Below are 15,432 nucleotides of genomic sequence, written 5' to 3'. Positions count from 1 at the left end.
TCTCAGAGGGTCTCCAGTAACATTGAACCTCAGTTGCCTACAACAGTAATGCACACATTAAGGCAAACTTCTTGGCTTTTGTGCTTTTAGGTCTAACTTTCCATCTGCCCTCCCTTCCTTGGATGGCTTTCTGAATAAATTGCCTACACCCAAGTCCTTGTCTCAGGGTCTACTTTTGGGAGAACCTAAATGAAGATGGCAAGCTTCTCTACTATGGGAGAGCAGCAGACAAGGAGAAGTAGGAATGTTGCTTGAAATTCAGGGAGAGGATACAGAGCAGAACAAAATGGTGAATGCTCTGAAGTAATAGAAAGAAATAAGGACCTTGCTCTTTGGCTAGGGTCATGTTAGAGAGAGTTCAAGACCTTGAGCCTAAAGTTACCTTGGTATCTGAGCTACTGCTTTGGGGAATGAAAGGGAGACAGAAGAAGGGGATGCTGTGAGGTGGGTGAGTCAGAGGGGAGGACATGGCTTCCTGAGCAGGAAGGGACTAAAGACTGAATGCATGGTTGGCACTGAATATCTAAATTTCACTAAATATCTTTACTGTTTCTACTGAAGAATTTTATATATGATGGCTTGATTACTTCCCTCAGAGAATCAGAGTATTTAGTGAGTGCTTACAGCTTCTTTAGCTATAATATGAAGTCACTCTATTTCCAAGTAGAGCAAAATTCTACCCCTGTTATCTCCACATCATGAATAATTAAGGAACAAGTAATGAAGAGTGAACTAACCTGTCATTTTGGAAGTTATCCTCTGTGTAGGAGGCTCTCTAGGTTTATGTCAAATTTAACAATCCTGGAAAAACACAGAGAACCTTGAATTCAACTCTGTGAATGATACACTGTCCTTCTATTAATTTATTTTGGGAAACCTCAAGTTGACCCCATTTCCTTGAATACTTATGCCAGAAATGAAACAACACTCCATTCCAAGTATGGGTCAGGTTTTGAGATAATGGTGAAAAACATGTATACAAAATGTGATGGAGATGGTAACTGACCAACGCCTCCTCCACCTCCATTCTCCCTCTCCTTTTATGGTAAGGGAATTGAGCAGGGCACAGGGTTGCTTGGTTGGCAATCAAACCTCAAGCACCCCTGCTGTTGGATGTGGCAGTGTCGCTAAAGTCTGACCATCGGAATGTGAATGCAGGGAATGTGAGCAGCCTGTGCCTCACTCTTTTAGGAGGGAATCTGTAGGATGGGCTCTTTCACCCTTCCCACTGGCTACTGTGGTGGTACTTGCAGAAACCTCAGATGCCACATGTTGAATATTAGCCTGGATTACCGAAAGACCATGTGGAGGAAAGGCTCTTGCTGACCTGGAATACCCACCTAGTACTGAACTATGTGAGAAGGAAATGACCTTTGTTGTTAGGTTTCTTGTTATTGCTGCTTAATTTTTTGTTTAACTCATACACGTATAAATACTTACATATTTCCTTTGACTCCATCCTGACCTCTGATCTGGTTGGTATGGGCTAGTTTAGAACATCTAAGATGAATACAAACACTTGAGCTTTACCCTGCTTGGTAAACATCAATGCAGAGTGTTTGTCATTGTCCAGTTTGTTAATTTATTCACCCATCCATCCAGCTATCCATCCATCCCTTATACCTAGTATTTTGAGACAAGACCCTTAGCTGAGGGATATCCAGGGGATGTGAGTGACCCAAAGTTGAATTATACTCAGTTTCTGGCTTCAAGGGGCTTATAGTCTAGAGATTTTAGGTGGAGACTAAATAATTGAAATAAAGATAATAAGGATTTTTATTCTAGGAACTTTAAATTTGAAAAAGGCTAATTTTATTTACATCATCATTATTATTATTAGAGAATGCTCTCCCTACTTAGTTTTTGTATGCATTTTGGAGACCAGTGTTTACAGAAGAACTCTTTTTATTTAATGGCAGTAAAGCATGCAAGAGAACAAGCAATGCATCAGTCACCATAAACACCATTTGTGCTCCTCCTCTTGCCCTCCTCCCCTTTTCCCCAGGAGAGGATTAAATACTGGAAAAGCTGATGTGTCATTGTACCCTTAAGCCTTCCTATACTCTAGGGAATTCCCAAGGCTCAAGCAGCTTCTTAAGGGATGAAGATCAGAAGAAGGAATTAAGAGAACAAGTCCGAAAGGTTTTGCCAGGTAGGAGGAAATGCTTTCTCCTAGGGAAAGTTTGGTAGGTGGGAACTCTAGTTTGTTTCCATGTCATTTTTTGCAAATGCACTGCTTCTCTTTTACTTCTAGGTAAAGAGAGATAGGGACACATAGACCAACAGAGGGGAAAGTGATAGAGACCTCGTATAGCAATGAGATGGAGAGAATATGAGAGAGTGATAAAGATGCAGAGGAAAAAAACCCAAAGATTATCTCGGATATACAGAGGGAGAATAACCTTTAAGATTTAAACTGTGATGAAGTAAGATCCATAACTCTGAACTTTTGTGGAGCAGGAAGATGTGAAATATTTTAAGACTGGGCCTAGAATTTACCATCTGTGTGGAAAGGGGAAACCAATTTACTGGGACTCACACATGTCTCATGAATTATTTCACTGAAGCAAATCTTTGGGAGAATTTAAACATGGAGATTAGTGTTAGACTCTTAAAGCTAAAGGAAGAAAGAAAACACTAAAGATTCAGGAAATAAACATGTCTTTGGTAGAGATATAAAACTCAGGTAAAAATGACTCTCTTAGAACAATCCCAGGGGCAATTTGGAGTTAGAAATAGAGTTTTCTCCCATCCAGTTTGCCAGGATTCATATAATTAGACTCTCATCTTCCTTTCCATTTGACTGCCATACACAGTTTTAAGAAATAATTCAGAGGATTATTTAAATTTTTAATGAAAAATTTCAAACATACAGCAACAGTTACAGAACTCACAGAGAATACATGTATACTCACCACTTAGATTCACCATGAACATTTTAATATAGTTGTTTTTTTCACATTTCCATCCCTCTAACCATCTGTTAATCCCTCTTATTTTTAAATGCATTTTGAAGTAAATTATAAACATCAGTAAATTCCCTAAATACATCAGCATGCATATCATTTACCAGAGTTAAAGAAAATGATTATTTCTATAAAGAACTTCAAGGAAAGTTAGTGTAAAGTTGATCAGATTCAGATTTTATATGCAATTTTTTGATGACTGGGGTTGATACACATTTAAATTCACTGAACAAACATAGGGATGGTGACAATTATTAAGGATGACTTCTGTGGGGTGAAAGGATCAAATATTGACTGAGAATTATCCCACAGGACTACAGGAGAAAAATCTAGCATCTTTTTGTTCTCTTTTGTATTGATCTTCAGAAGCTAAGAAATTGGGCCCAGGGAACTGCAAATGCAGAAGGGTCCTTCTTATTTCGGCTCATGAGTGTGTATGCCACAGGCCTTTGAAAGTTGTCTCTCATCACAAAATTCTGTCTAGTAGTTTCTGACTCATAGGAATGGGCTTTGAAAGGTCTATGGATGCATTTATTCCATCACTGACCAAGAGTAATGAAGCCTTGTCTATGTTTTTGCAGAAACAGCAAATATGATGCATAACAGTCACTAGGAAGTGAAATAATGAATGTTACCTACCTGGTATTTTGGCCTGAAATAAAAATACTATGAATCTTTTTTTTTTTAAAGATTTTATTTATTTACTCATGAGAGAGAGAGAGAGAGAGAGGTAGAGACATAGGCAGAGGAAGAAGCAGGCTCCATGCAGGGAGCCCCGTGTGGGACTCAATCCTGGGACTCTGGGATCACGCCCTGACCCAAAGGCAGACACTCAACCGCTGAGCCACCCAGTTGTCCTGCTATGAGTCTTTTTAAAAATATCATACAAGAAATTGTTTTGCCCAAACATTCCAACCTAATCTTAGGTCTTATGTTTGAGCAACTCACTGTATAAGTAAATTTTTGTGGCTGTGAATTTTAAAAGATTCACCTCTGGCTGCATCTCTTCCCTGCCTCATTGGGGTTGGTTGTAGGCATGGACTGGCTCTAATTTTAGATTTCTTGAAGTTCTTAAACCAAGTCCCTTCTACTATGCTTATGATCTGGGTTTGCTTATTCAATAAATCTGTCAAATGTTTCGTTTTATGCTGTTTGTTCTGATTCTATTTTTAATACAAATGAATTAAAAATAAAATTATAATCAAAATATAAAACCGAGCTCAGTTGGCTTTGAGTCCTCCATTTACAAAAAAATAATGGCTAGGGGCATTAATCTTTCCAAGAATGCCTCTAACTCTTTGTATACAACATCCTGTCTTACGAACAGGAAATCTTTTTTTTTTTTTTTTTCTGAACAAGTGAATTTATGCAACAAATCTACTGAGAGCCTACTATGTGTCAGGCACTGGGGATATATTGTGGAAAACAAGACTCCTTGTAGCACTTCTCTTCTAGTTGATGGTGGGCATGACAACAGGTAATTAATAAAAACCATGATGAATATTACATAGCATGTTAGAAGGTGATAAGAAAAGAGGAAAAGCAGAGAGTGGGTAAGGGGGGGTTGGATGTGTTGGGAGAATAAGAATGGGTAACAATTTTAAGTAGAATGGCTAGGGTGGACCTTACTGAGAAGATGACATCCGAGCAAAGGCTTGAGGGAAGCAAGGGAATCAGCCATGTGGATGTATGTGGATATGTATAGATATGTGCAAATATATATGATATATGGGACCTTATGGAGATGTATGTAGAGATATGGGGACATATGTGGCTATATGAGGGTATATGTGGACATAGGTGGACATAAGGATATATGTGGCTATTTGTGGATATATGTAGATATATGTGAATATCTGTAGATGTGTGTGGATATATAGGGATATAGGTGGGTATATAGAGACATATGGAGAAGAGCATTCGAGATGGAAGAAATAGTATGTACAAAGACCCTAAACAGGGTGTTACTGGTTTATTTGAAGAACGGCCAGTAGGCCAAAGAGATCAGAGTCTAATGTGTGGGGGTGAGAGATGAGTTAGAGAAAACTGGGGGCCAGGTTACATAGGACCTTGTAGCCTATTTTGTTTTTTCATTCTGAATGAAACAGGGAGCCATTAGAAGCCTTTGAACAGAAGTGACTTAGGTTTTAAAAGGATTTCCCTGAATATATGTTGAGAATAGACTTCAGAGAGAAAGGTTAGAGGCAGGGAGAGCAGGAGTTTATAGTAATCAAGCAAGAGAGAGATGGCTTGAACCAGCCTGTGTGCAGTAGAAATGATGAGAGGATCAGTTTCTGTGCAAATAGCTTTCAAGGTTGATGCAGCAAGACTTCCTGGCAGGTTGGATGTAGGTGTGTTAATGATAACTCCATGGTTTTTGCTTTGTGCTATGAGAAGGTTGCTGTTGCCAGGACTGAAGGAAGTGAACAGAGGGAGGGAAGAGAGAGGGGGAGAGCAGAGAAGGGAACTGTTGTAGGTGCTGAGCATATATTAATGGTAAAGACAGTCTTAACAAATCCCAGTTATTCACTGAAATAAATGTACAGGTTTCAGACGAAGAACAGAACAGGGAGTGATTTGCCATCAGGCTTGGGTTAGGAAGGTGACCTCTGAGCTGGGTTTTGAAAGATGAATAGAGCTTTCCAGGTATGTGTGTGTATGTGTGGGTTGTATGTGCATGTGTGAGAGTGTACTGGGGCCAAGGAGTAGTACGCAGCCTTCTAGGTAGAGGGAAGGAATAAATGATGTGTTCTGAGTCACCGAAGTCTGAATGGACTTGGCAAACCATGCTGACTTACAATTCTATAAACTCCAGAAAGGTTTATAGCCTGGTCAATGCATCTTGCAATCATAAAGAAATTATCGTTACCTTTCCAAGGGCCAGATGGGTTTGTGTCAATGAATTTAGTGGATATTTTTTCAGTTTGTGTTTAAAAATTTTATTATACACTAAGATACAAAGAACAGTTCAATGGCATCTAAGTTATTTTTAAGCTTAAAGACAAAAGTGAGACATTCAGCCCAAAGAACACAGACAGCTAAGATTTCATAACATAAGATTTGAAAGAGCTTATCTCATTCAGGTGACCACCAGCTTGCTGTCACACCTGGCACCATACTTCTCTGATTTAGGGAATCTCCTCTTGCTGCCATAAAATGTCTGTTCTTACCCAAAATCTCACTTCCATCAGAGTATGATTATTTCCTAGACATAATGAAGCAAAAATGTAGCCACAGCTCTTTGATTCAAGCAATCTGTTTTTTTCCCTCTTGGAATAAAATATTCTGAGGCTTGGTTCTATCAGTGAGAAAGGATTGCATTTTTGGAATTTTGTTTTGTAGATTATTTGCTTGATAAGGTAAAGGTAACCTCTCAAGTTTTATAGCTTTCTACAAAGTTTTTACTACTCCATTAGCTTATTCTGTCCTCACAGTACACCTGCGAAATAGTGATGGCACAGTATCATTACCTCTCTTTTATGCTGAGAGAGCTGAGCCTTAGAGTTCAAGAGACTTCCAAGAAGCTGCATAACAAGAATGTGGCAAGCTGCATAACAAGAATTTGGCAAAAAAAAAAAAAAAAAAAAAAAAAAAAAACAACCCAAGAAGAATGTGGCAGACTTGACATTTGAACCAGAAAATTCAAAGTCAAATTCTATCAACTTTTACTGTTCCACACTACATTTTCTTTCTAGATTCTAGAGTGACCTTCTTAAAGGGCATAGAAGAAATAAGGGACAGAGTATATGATGCCCTAGAAAATTGCAGGGGGTCAACTTGCCTTTATTCACTACCATGACCTGTTCTTTCCTGGTGATAGGAAGTAGGGAGTGCCAGAGTACCTTCATGGGCCCTGGGTCTTTTTTTTATTTTTTGTTTTTAGATTTTATTTATGTATTCATGAAAGACAGAAAGGGATAGGTAGAGACATAGGGCGAGGGAGAAGCAGGCTCCCTGTGGGACTGATCCCAGGGCCCTGGGATCATGACCTGAGCTAAAGGCACTCAACCATTGAGCCACGCAGGTGCCCCCTGCCCCAGTTCTTTTGAGGGGCCTGATCTGCTTAGTGGATTGTAGGGATTCTTCTTGAATGAAACCCTTGAGAAAGGGTAGTTATTCCCATCTCTGGTAAAACCAAGCTCGTGAAATGCTGGGGTGATGGAGTTGATAAGCTACACATAAGTTGAAAGAGTTTGAGTATTCTCAGACTGTGTGCCAGTCTTGAAATAACCATAGCTAATGAGAGTGTCATGGCCATCAGCGCCCATTTACTGCTGTGTACACTGCCCTGCTGAACTCTGGCATTGTGATCTTTATCTTTCCCTGGAGGAATGCTCTAGGATTCTGCATCTTGTTATTTTATTTTTTTGAGCCTCATGACACATTAATTGTCATTGAAATGTTTGACACAGCGTCCCTCAAATATGTTGCAACAAAGTTGTGTATATATCCAAGCCGTCATAGGATTTGTGAATGGGCACAGAAAGCAAATATTAATGTTTATGCAATAGGTTAAGGCTAACCTTAGTTTTTCTTAACTATTAAACATGCCATGTGGATTTCTAATATGATGTGTACAGAAGAATCTGTTCATGTTCCCTAACTGTTTGCCTTCTGGAACTTCCTGTGGCCCAGATGTGGTATACTATAAGAGTGTCTTGTAAGAAAGCCAAATAACACAGTACTTAAAATAATGGTGTTTAAGTGATCAAAAAAAATTAAAAAAAGAGAGAGAACATAGCTCTTTATTATTTCAGGGAATAAAGTATCATTATAAAGCAAATTGAAAAAAAATGTGTTAAATTAGTTTTGTACATTTTTGCATTGGGTTTCTCATTTAAATATTTTGAAGCTCCCACTTACCTCTCAGTCATATATGTATAAAGAAAACATTTTTTAATTGATCGTCTCTTCCCTTTCTCCACTTAATTGATGGTAGACATTTGGTTTTCTCCATGTGGAGCTAAAGATGTTGAAAGTAAGTGGAGAAGATATCTGTCTGGTTGGGAACCACTGCACGCTAAATGCATAGAAGAGTGGTTTTCAAAGTGGTCCCTTGGATCCACTCAGCCTGCCAGTTCTCACCACCCAAACCTATTAAATCAGAAACTCTGGAGATGGGGCAGGAAGCTGGGTTTTAAAAGGTCCTCTGGGTGATTCTGACATAATTCTCAAGTCTAAGAACCACTGGCATAGAATGTTAATGATGGCATCTTCTCATTTTATTTTTGAGGAGTCAATAGAGAGAGAACAGAAACCTTGAAGGAGACTGGTATATGAAGGGCAAATGGCTTAATTAAATGAAGTGAAGGTGGTTTATAGTTGAAGACTGAGAAACTCTATCCAGGTCCCCCCTTCTATCCCACCTTCTGAATTCAAGCATTTCAGAAAACCAAAGGTCTCCATAGACGTATGCCTTCAGAGCTTATGCAGCACAAATGTGTGAGCTCCAAGAAGACCTAACCAGATTCCCTACACTCCAAACCTTAGTTCCCAAAACCTTGGATGAGGTTGTTGGCTGTCCAACAAGAGTCTTTTCATGTGCTGTTCCATACCTGGAATTCCCTTTCTCCATTTGCTCACTTATAAATTTCTATTCCTCCTTTAAATCTCAACTCTAGCATCACCTGCTCTGAAGCTTTCACCAAGTGAAGAGAGATGGTCACCCACTGTGTTCCTCAGCACCTTGTACAAATTTCTATTTTATTTTGTTCATCCTACAATATTACAATTTATTCATCTCTTTCTCTCCACTAGAATTCTAATTCTTCTCAAGAGAAGAACTGTTTCTTTAATCTGTTATTTCTAGTGCCTGGCGTATTATCTGGTAAACAGTAAACATTTAATAAAAAAGTTGCAAGAGTTATTGTAATACTTTATTCTTCTTTCTCTATGGATTATTATAATTCTGCTGAAACTTTGAGAGTAAGTGGGTGACTTCAAGACCCTCTGCCTCATTACATGTATTTCTTTAAGAACAAGGACATTCTCTTCCTATAACACAATGATCAAACTCAGAAAATATAACATTGACCCAGAATTATTATATAACTTTCAGTCCATATTGAATTTTTACCTATTGTCTCCCTTTATGTCTTTTATAGCCATTTTTCCCATTTCTAAGACTGTTCATTGCATTTAGTTGCCAATTCTTCTTAGACTGTTGTAACTTCAGTTGGTTCCTCAGCTTTTCTTTGTTTTTCATGATATTAATATTTTTGAGGAGCACAGGCCAGTTGTTTTTTAGATTGTCTCCAAGTTTGGGTTTGTATGATTGTTTATTAATATTAGATTTAAATCATGGGATTTGAGGAGGACTACCATATAAGTGAGGTAGAGTTTTCTCGTGTAGCACATCAGGAAGTATGTGTTATTGGTGTAGCCTACCATTGTTGGTTACATCATATCCACTGTGTTTCTCTGTTGTAAATGTACTTTTTTTGTCCTTTGTAACTTATAAGTAATTGGTTAGGAGACATTTTGAGACTGTTAAAACCTTGTTCCCCAACATGCTTCTACCCAATAGTTTTAGCTTCATTTGAGGATTCTTCCTGAATCAATTATTACTATGGTGGTTGCTTACAAGATATATTTTTTTAATTGAATGGATTAGCCTTTTTTTAAAAGGTTTTATTTATTTGAGACACACACACACACACACACACACACACACAGACTGAGCAAGCAGGGGGAGCAGCAAAGGGAGAGGGAGAAGCAGACTCTCTGCTGAGCAGGGAGCCTGATATGGGGTTGGATCCCAGGACCCTGAGATCATGACCTGAGCCAAAGGTAGATGCTAAACTGACTGAGCCATGCAGGCGCCCCTGAATGAATTAGTCTTAAAATTAGATTGTCCTAGTTGACTATTGAACTATTTGAGTTCTCTCGTCATACTTTGAGAGTGGTGTCTCTCAATCCCACACCCATTAGAATTATTTCCAGAAAGAATCAGTATTCTATGCCAGCCCTACCTAATTGTATTTCATTTAATGGCTTTACTTTTTTTCCTCCCATAATGAACCCTACATGTTCAAATGCAAGACCCCTTTAACAGATTAAATTAGATGTAAACATCTTCATGAAATAGTATATACAATATAGATATTAAGTCCTTAATCTATAGGCTTTTTTTTCTCTTCATTAATGTAAATACACAAATGCACAGCTGTAAACTGTTTATAAACTTTTGACTTTCCCACTAGATTTCCATAAATAGCTCTGGTACTTTATTTACAGCTAACTAAAAATACATCTCATTTCTTATGATTAGTTGCATTAATATTAGTAATTAAGACATAAGAATATGAAAATGTAGATACCATATTTGAAGTTTTTCTATTTCACCTAACTTCATTAATCCAAGAGTTAAAAAGTTGGGGTATAGTATTTCATTGTAACAATAGTAATAATAATAATAATAATAATTATGATTAACATCTGAATTTATTTTGGATCTTTCTTCCTAGCACTTTCAAACTCTTCAGCTCCTTACTCTCATACTGTCCTTAGCCTATTAGAATAGTCTATTCTTTGTGATCATGCATTTGTTCATTTGCCATTAGATGAAAGCTTATTGAGGAATAAGATATTTACAGTCTTAAAGCATCTTCCCTCAAATTACTTATATGCCTCCTTAATGAGGCATTAGTGGGAGGTTGATGTAGAGACAGAGGAACAGAGAAATTATATCACAGTTATTGGAAAATTATTGGACCAATATCCTGGGAGGTGTTCGTAATATAGTAGGCAATGTAGTAGGTGTCTCAAATCAGTACCAAGTCCTTGAGAGTCATCACATAAACCTTAAAAGATGAACTGGCTAGCTCAAGTCCCTAAAGCAAATGGTCAGGCCGACACCAGAATTAAGGTCTATGGTTTTCTTTTGAGGTCAAGGATTCTCCCAGTATTTTCTGTTACCATAAAATAGTAAAACAGGTGTGGCTATCTCATATCCTTGAGTCATTTCTAAGGAGTAAATCAAGCATGAACAGGAGAAACGTGTCCTTAGGATGGCTAAACAGGATGGCTCCACTGCCACTTTCTGGAAAGAGGGCCTCAGTTGTTGGATAGCTGGGATTTCTGGGTATCGTGGTATGGTTTCCCCACAATGTTCCACATAAAGGGGCCATGGCTGCAAAGTGATATAGACACAATGAGATGCTTACTTAAACTCTTTGGTACGTTTAAAATATGTGTTTAAAGTTTCCTGAATTTTTTAGTGTTTTTGGTATGTAAAGTTAATCTCCCCAAATAGATTGTTCAGTTATCTAAACATAAGAGCAAGGTTTGTAATTCCATTCTCCGGAGCACCTAATACAGCGTTTTGTCCATAAAACTACTCTTGGAAGACAGATTGGTAGATACAGGAACTAGGGCTTCAGCTCACATTTTTATGCCATGGTAACTTACCCACAGGTCTTCATTTCACATGAGTCAGATTATGGAGCATTGAGTGACAGTCTGGACTTGGGGATTTTCACTGAAGGGTTAGAGTTCCTGTCATGTGTTGTACCTGAAGTCGGGTTACATGGGACAGAGCCTGACAGAAGGTCCATGGACTTGTAGCTGTGGTATGCTATTTAACCTTTCTGGGGCCTGATTTCTTCATTTCCATTAACAAGATGAGCAGAGTAAGGTCTGCTCTGGTGGCCTTTCCCAGGTTTGAGGTGAGGAACATGGAGATATCAGCATAGTAACTTACAAAATAGCAATCAATTGAGAGTGAAATTTGAATGAATTAAGTAAAAAATATAAATTAAAACACATATAACAAAATAACCTCCTTATTAGCACACAATGCAGAGTATTAGTGTTCCTTTATCTCTACAGATTCTGAGTTTCAAGTTAGAAGCAACACTTTTATGTCTTAGTGAGTATCCAAGAAGACATATTTTATTTAAGAAGCATCTTAGGAGTGATTTCAGTGTCAGGCATATGTGAATTGTTTTACAGCTCACTTAATCCTGATTGCAAGACTATGAAGTAGATGCTATTCTTGTTCCAATTTTATGAATGGGGAAATTGAGGTACAGAGCAGTAAAGCAACTTACCCAAGATCAACTATTAAGTAATAGGTCTGGGATTTAAACTCAGGCAATCTATCCTCAAGAATCCTTACTCTTAACCCCCTTATATTTCTTAAGAACAAGGACATTCTCTTCCTACAACACAATGATCGAACTTATGAGGATGCTGGGGATGGGTGGTTAAGAAGATAAAGATGAGGTATTCACTGTTCCAGTTGAAACCTCATCTAATGTGAATTCCATGATTTTCTTATTTTTTAAAAACCTGGACTTCTTTTGAGTTGAAAAACAGAAATGGAACTGGGACTAGATAATTTTCATGGAGGCCTTCGGAAATGAATCCAAGTTTAGGGGAGGGAAGTCTGATGTTCTGCTTCTTCTGGGAACATATAAAATATTTTCAGGCTATCCTGATTTTATCAAGCAGATGTGCTCCCAAGATATTTGAATATTTCTGCATGCTACAAATATTTATAAAGGTCATCCAATGCTTGTATAAAAATACAAGCAAAATCATCCAGAAATGTTTATGTTCCCCCAAATGAATTTGGTGTGTGAAACAGAAATTCAACCCATGCTCCATATACTTTATCCTTTTATAGTCATATCTGGACAACTTTAAACAGTGAAGTCTGAGGTATACACTCCGGGTGTTTACAAAACTCTTCCTGAGTTGGGTCATCAAGATAATTTTTCTTGTACAATTGAAACAATGTAGCCACAGTCCTTTATTTATTTATTTTTTATCAAGTTTCTATTGGTTTGGGCAAAGACATTGTTATATATATATTTTTTATTCACTTTTTGAGATATAACTAGCACATGATATGATGCACTCATTTTAACTGTATGAAGACATAATTTTAATTATGAGGTTTCTTTTTTTTCCTTAGGTACATAACCAGAATGAAGACTTGGAAGACATTTTGGGAGTTCATCTTCCTTGCAGCTAGTTTTGGCTTCATCAAGTCACAGAGAATTGGTAATGCATTATGCATTGGATTCTCTAAGCCAAAAATGATGACCTTGCCAGGAACCTAGTAGTAGTGAATCTTGAAAGAAAATATTATAGAAGCTTCATTATTAATGAAAGGGAAATGCTTCTTTTTAGAAGAATTTAGAATCTAGAAGCTTTTAGTGAATGATGGACACTTGATTTTTTCAAAGCTTAACCTCATATGACAAAAAAAAAAAAAGCTATGAAAAATGCTATACTTCTGAATGTATTACCAGGCTCTCAAATGCTTTTGTAAACATGGGCCTATTCTCTTGACTCTGCATTGTGCTTTATCTCCTTTGGCAGAGCTATTCTGAGATGTAATTGTCATCACAAGATGGATAGCTTCACTAGATGCCAGTGACTCCTCTGCAATTTTTTTTACAGTCATTTTAACAGATTATTGTGACTTTTCACAATGAAAGTCTCATGAAAAGATTGTTTGAGTAGCCTGAAGCCCCACCGAGACAATATTGAGGTCTAAATATTTATATATAACTACACAGGCTGTTATTTGTTGGGGAAAAAAACCCATGAAGCTCTCTATATTTTCCCTCCAGCTTGGACTCCCTGCTCTTGTGAGCAGAAGCTGTGGCAGTCTTTTCATGTTTCAAAACACCTTCTAATATGACAAAGAACTGGTGGGGGGGAGGTTAAGAAAAATAACAATGTATGAAAATGTAATATATATCTCAAGGTGCATGTCATGGAACCTGAAAAACTATTCTATAATTGGAAAGATCAGGGAAACACTTCCATGTCTGTGTTTGATCCCTCTGAAAAGAGATGTTGAGGAGACAAACCAGTCAGCCATCCCTGGAGTACTCACAGAACTCTCTCCTCTCAATGTGATTGCATCCTGGAGTGCCAAAGGGAAATAAAGCTTAAAGGTCCATGAGCTCATTCATTATCTGCCTTTTCAATAATCATGATTCCACTTGGCTTTCTGACCAAGATTAAGCAAACTCCTGAGAAGAGGGACTCTGGAATCTAGAAGCGGCAGATGGATTTAGTGTCCCTGGAGCATGCCACCCTTCATTAGCTCTTCTCTGCCTAACTCTTACAGGATCTTTACCTTTCTATAATATGGACTTTCAATTTTATCTTCTTTCTGGCAGTCCAAAGTATGGACTGGGTGTCAGGAGACATGGTTTCTAAGACTAGCTGTTCGAACTGATTTATATGACTTACTTTGCCTTTCTAGGTCTTACTTTCCTTATCTGTGAGATGGATGAATTGGATTCATTATTCTGTACTTGCATTTTTCAATATAGTGGCCACTAGGCACATGCGACTATTTAAATTAAAATTCAGTAAAACTTTAAATTTATTTGCTCATTTGTACTAGCTACATTCCAAGGGCTCAATCACCACATATATCTAGTGGCTACAGTATTGTATTATATAATCTCATAGGATTATTTCTAACTCTAAAATTTTCTGATACTCTTATTTAGTTTCATTCATGTTCAATATTTCCATTCTTCTAAGTGATATCTTCTCCCTTTCTCTCTCCCTCTCTTCTTTTCTCTTTCCTATATATTTCCTTCATTAAATATTTTTTTGGAGGTGACTATACTAGACATGCAAGTGATGGATAAACAAACAAAAGATATGGCATCTGTTTGTCTGAAGCCCATTGTCTAATCAGGGAGACTGCCATTAGCCATAAGCACATTGATGAATGTTACATTACAAATCAAGATAAAAGAACATGATTCCATGGGACTTTGTCCAAAGAGAGAGAGAGAGAGAAAGAGAAAGAAACTCAGTGGATGGAATGGCATGTAGGGACCACATGGCAGCTTTGAGAACTTGGACTAAGGAGCCTGGACTATGGAGATTAAAGTGGAGAGGGAAGAAGAGTACAGGGCCAACCCCAGTCAGTATGTTAACCCTCCTGGCACAAACCAAATGCAAGATATATTTAATCTGTGTGGGATAATTATCCCTTGTTGTTGAGCCACTTGATGCTAACATCATCTTCAGCTGTTTTCTGCTTTTGTTTCTCCTCTCTCTCATCATTGATTCATGTATTCTCCTACCGTCATCACAATTAAATTGTGAAGTACAGGGGACAAGTCATGCTGGTTACTGACGAACAGAGAGATCATAATTACTGCTTCTCTTTTTTTTGTCCACACATGCACAGTATTTAATCTGTATATTTACTTCTTGTCACAGAAATGCAATGTTTGAGTTGGAAGAGACCAGGTCATCTGGTCAAACCCTTATTATAGAGAGATGCAATCTGAGAAGCAGAAAGATTAGCTATTGGCTCCAGTCCTACAGCCACCTGGTGTCTGATTCCTTTTATGCTGGAGACCAGGGTGGGCCCAGCTGGAGCACCACTTGCTCTGGCCACTGTTGGGGTTGTGGTTTCCGGGGTTAGAACTGGGTTTGGGAGAAGTAGTTGTATAGTGCAAGCTTGAGTTCAGGGAGC

The 15,432-nt window shown here is 37.9% G+C and overlaps 1 protein-coding gene across 1 annotated transcript in view; it reads left to right on the top strand.

Annotated features, from left to right (window-relative positions):
* The first annotated feature begins 2,040 nt into the window (after positions 1-2,040).
* Positions 2,041-15,432, top strand: part of LOC144293916 (collagen alpha-4(VI) chain-like) — a 101,744-nt gene continuing 88,352 nt past the window's right edge. The window contains exons 1-2 of the mRNA XM_077865240.1: positions 2,041-2,152; positions 12,886-12,974. Coding sequence (XP_077721366.1) covers positions 12,899-12,974 — 76 coding nt within the window. The 5' untranslated portion in view covers positions 2,041-2,152; positions 12,886-12,898. The remainder of the gene's footprint in view (positions 2,153-12,885; positions 12,975-15,432) is intronic.

This window comes from Canis aureus, chromosome 22, assembly GCF_053574225.1.
Source record: "Canis aureus isolate CA01 chromosome 22, VMU_Caureus_v.1.0, whole genome shotgun sequence".
Taxonomy (NCBI): Eukaryota; Metazoa; Chordata; class Mammalia; order Carnivora; family Canidae; genus Canis; species Canis aureus.
Note: the sequence above shows the minus strand (reverse complement) of the source record. Positions and strands in the feature narration are given on the sequence as shown.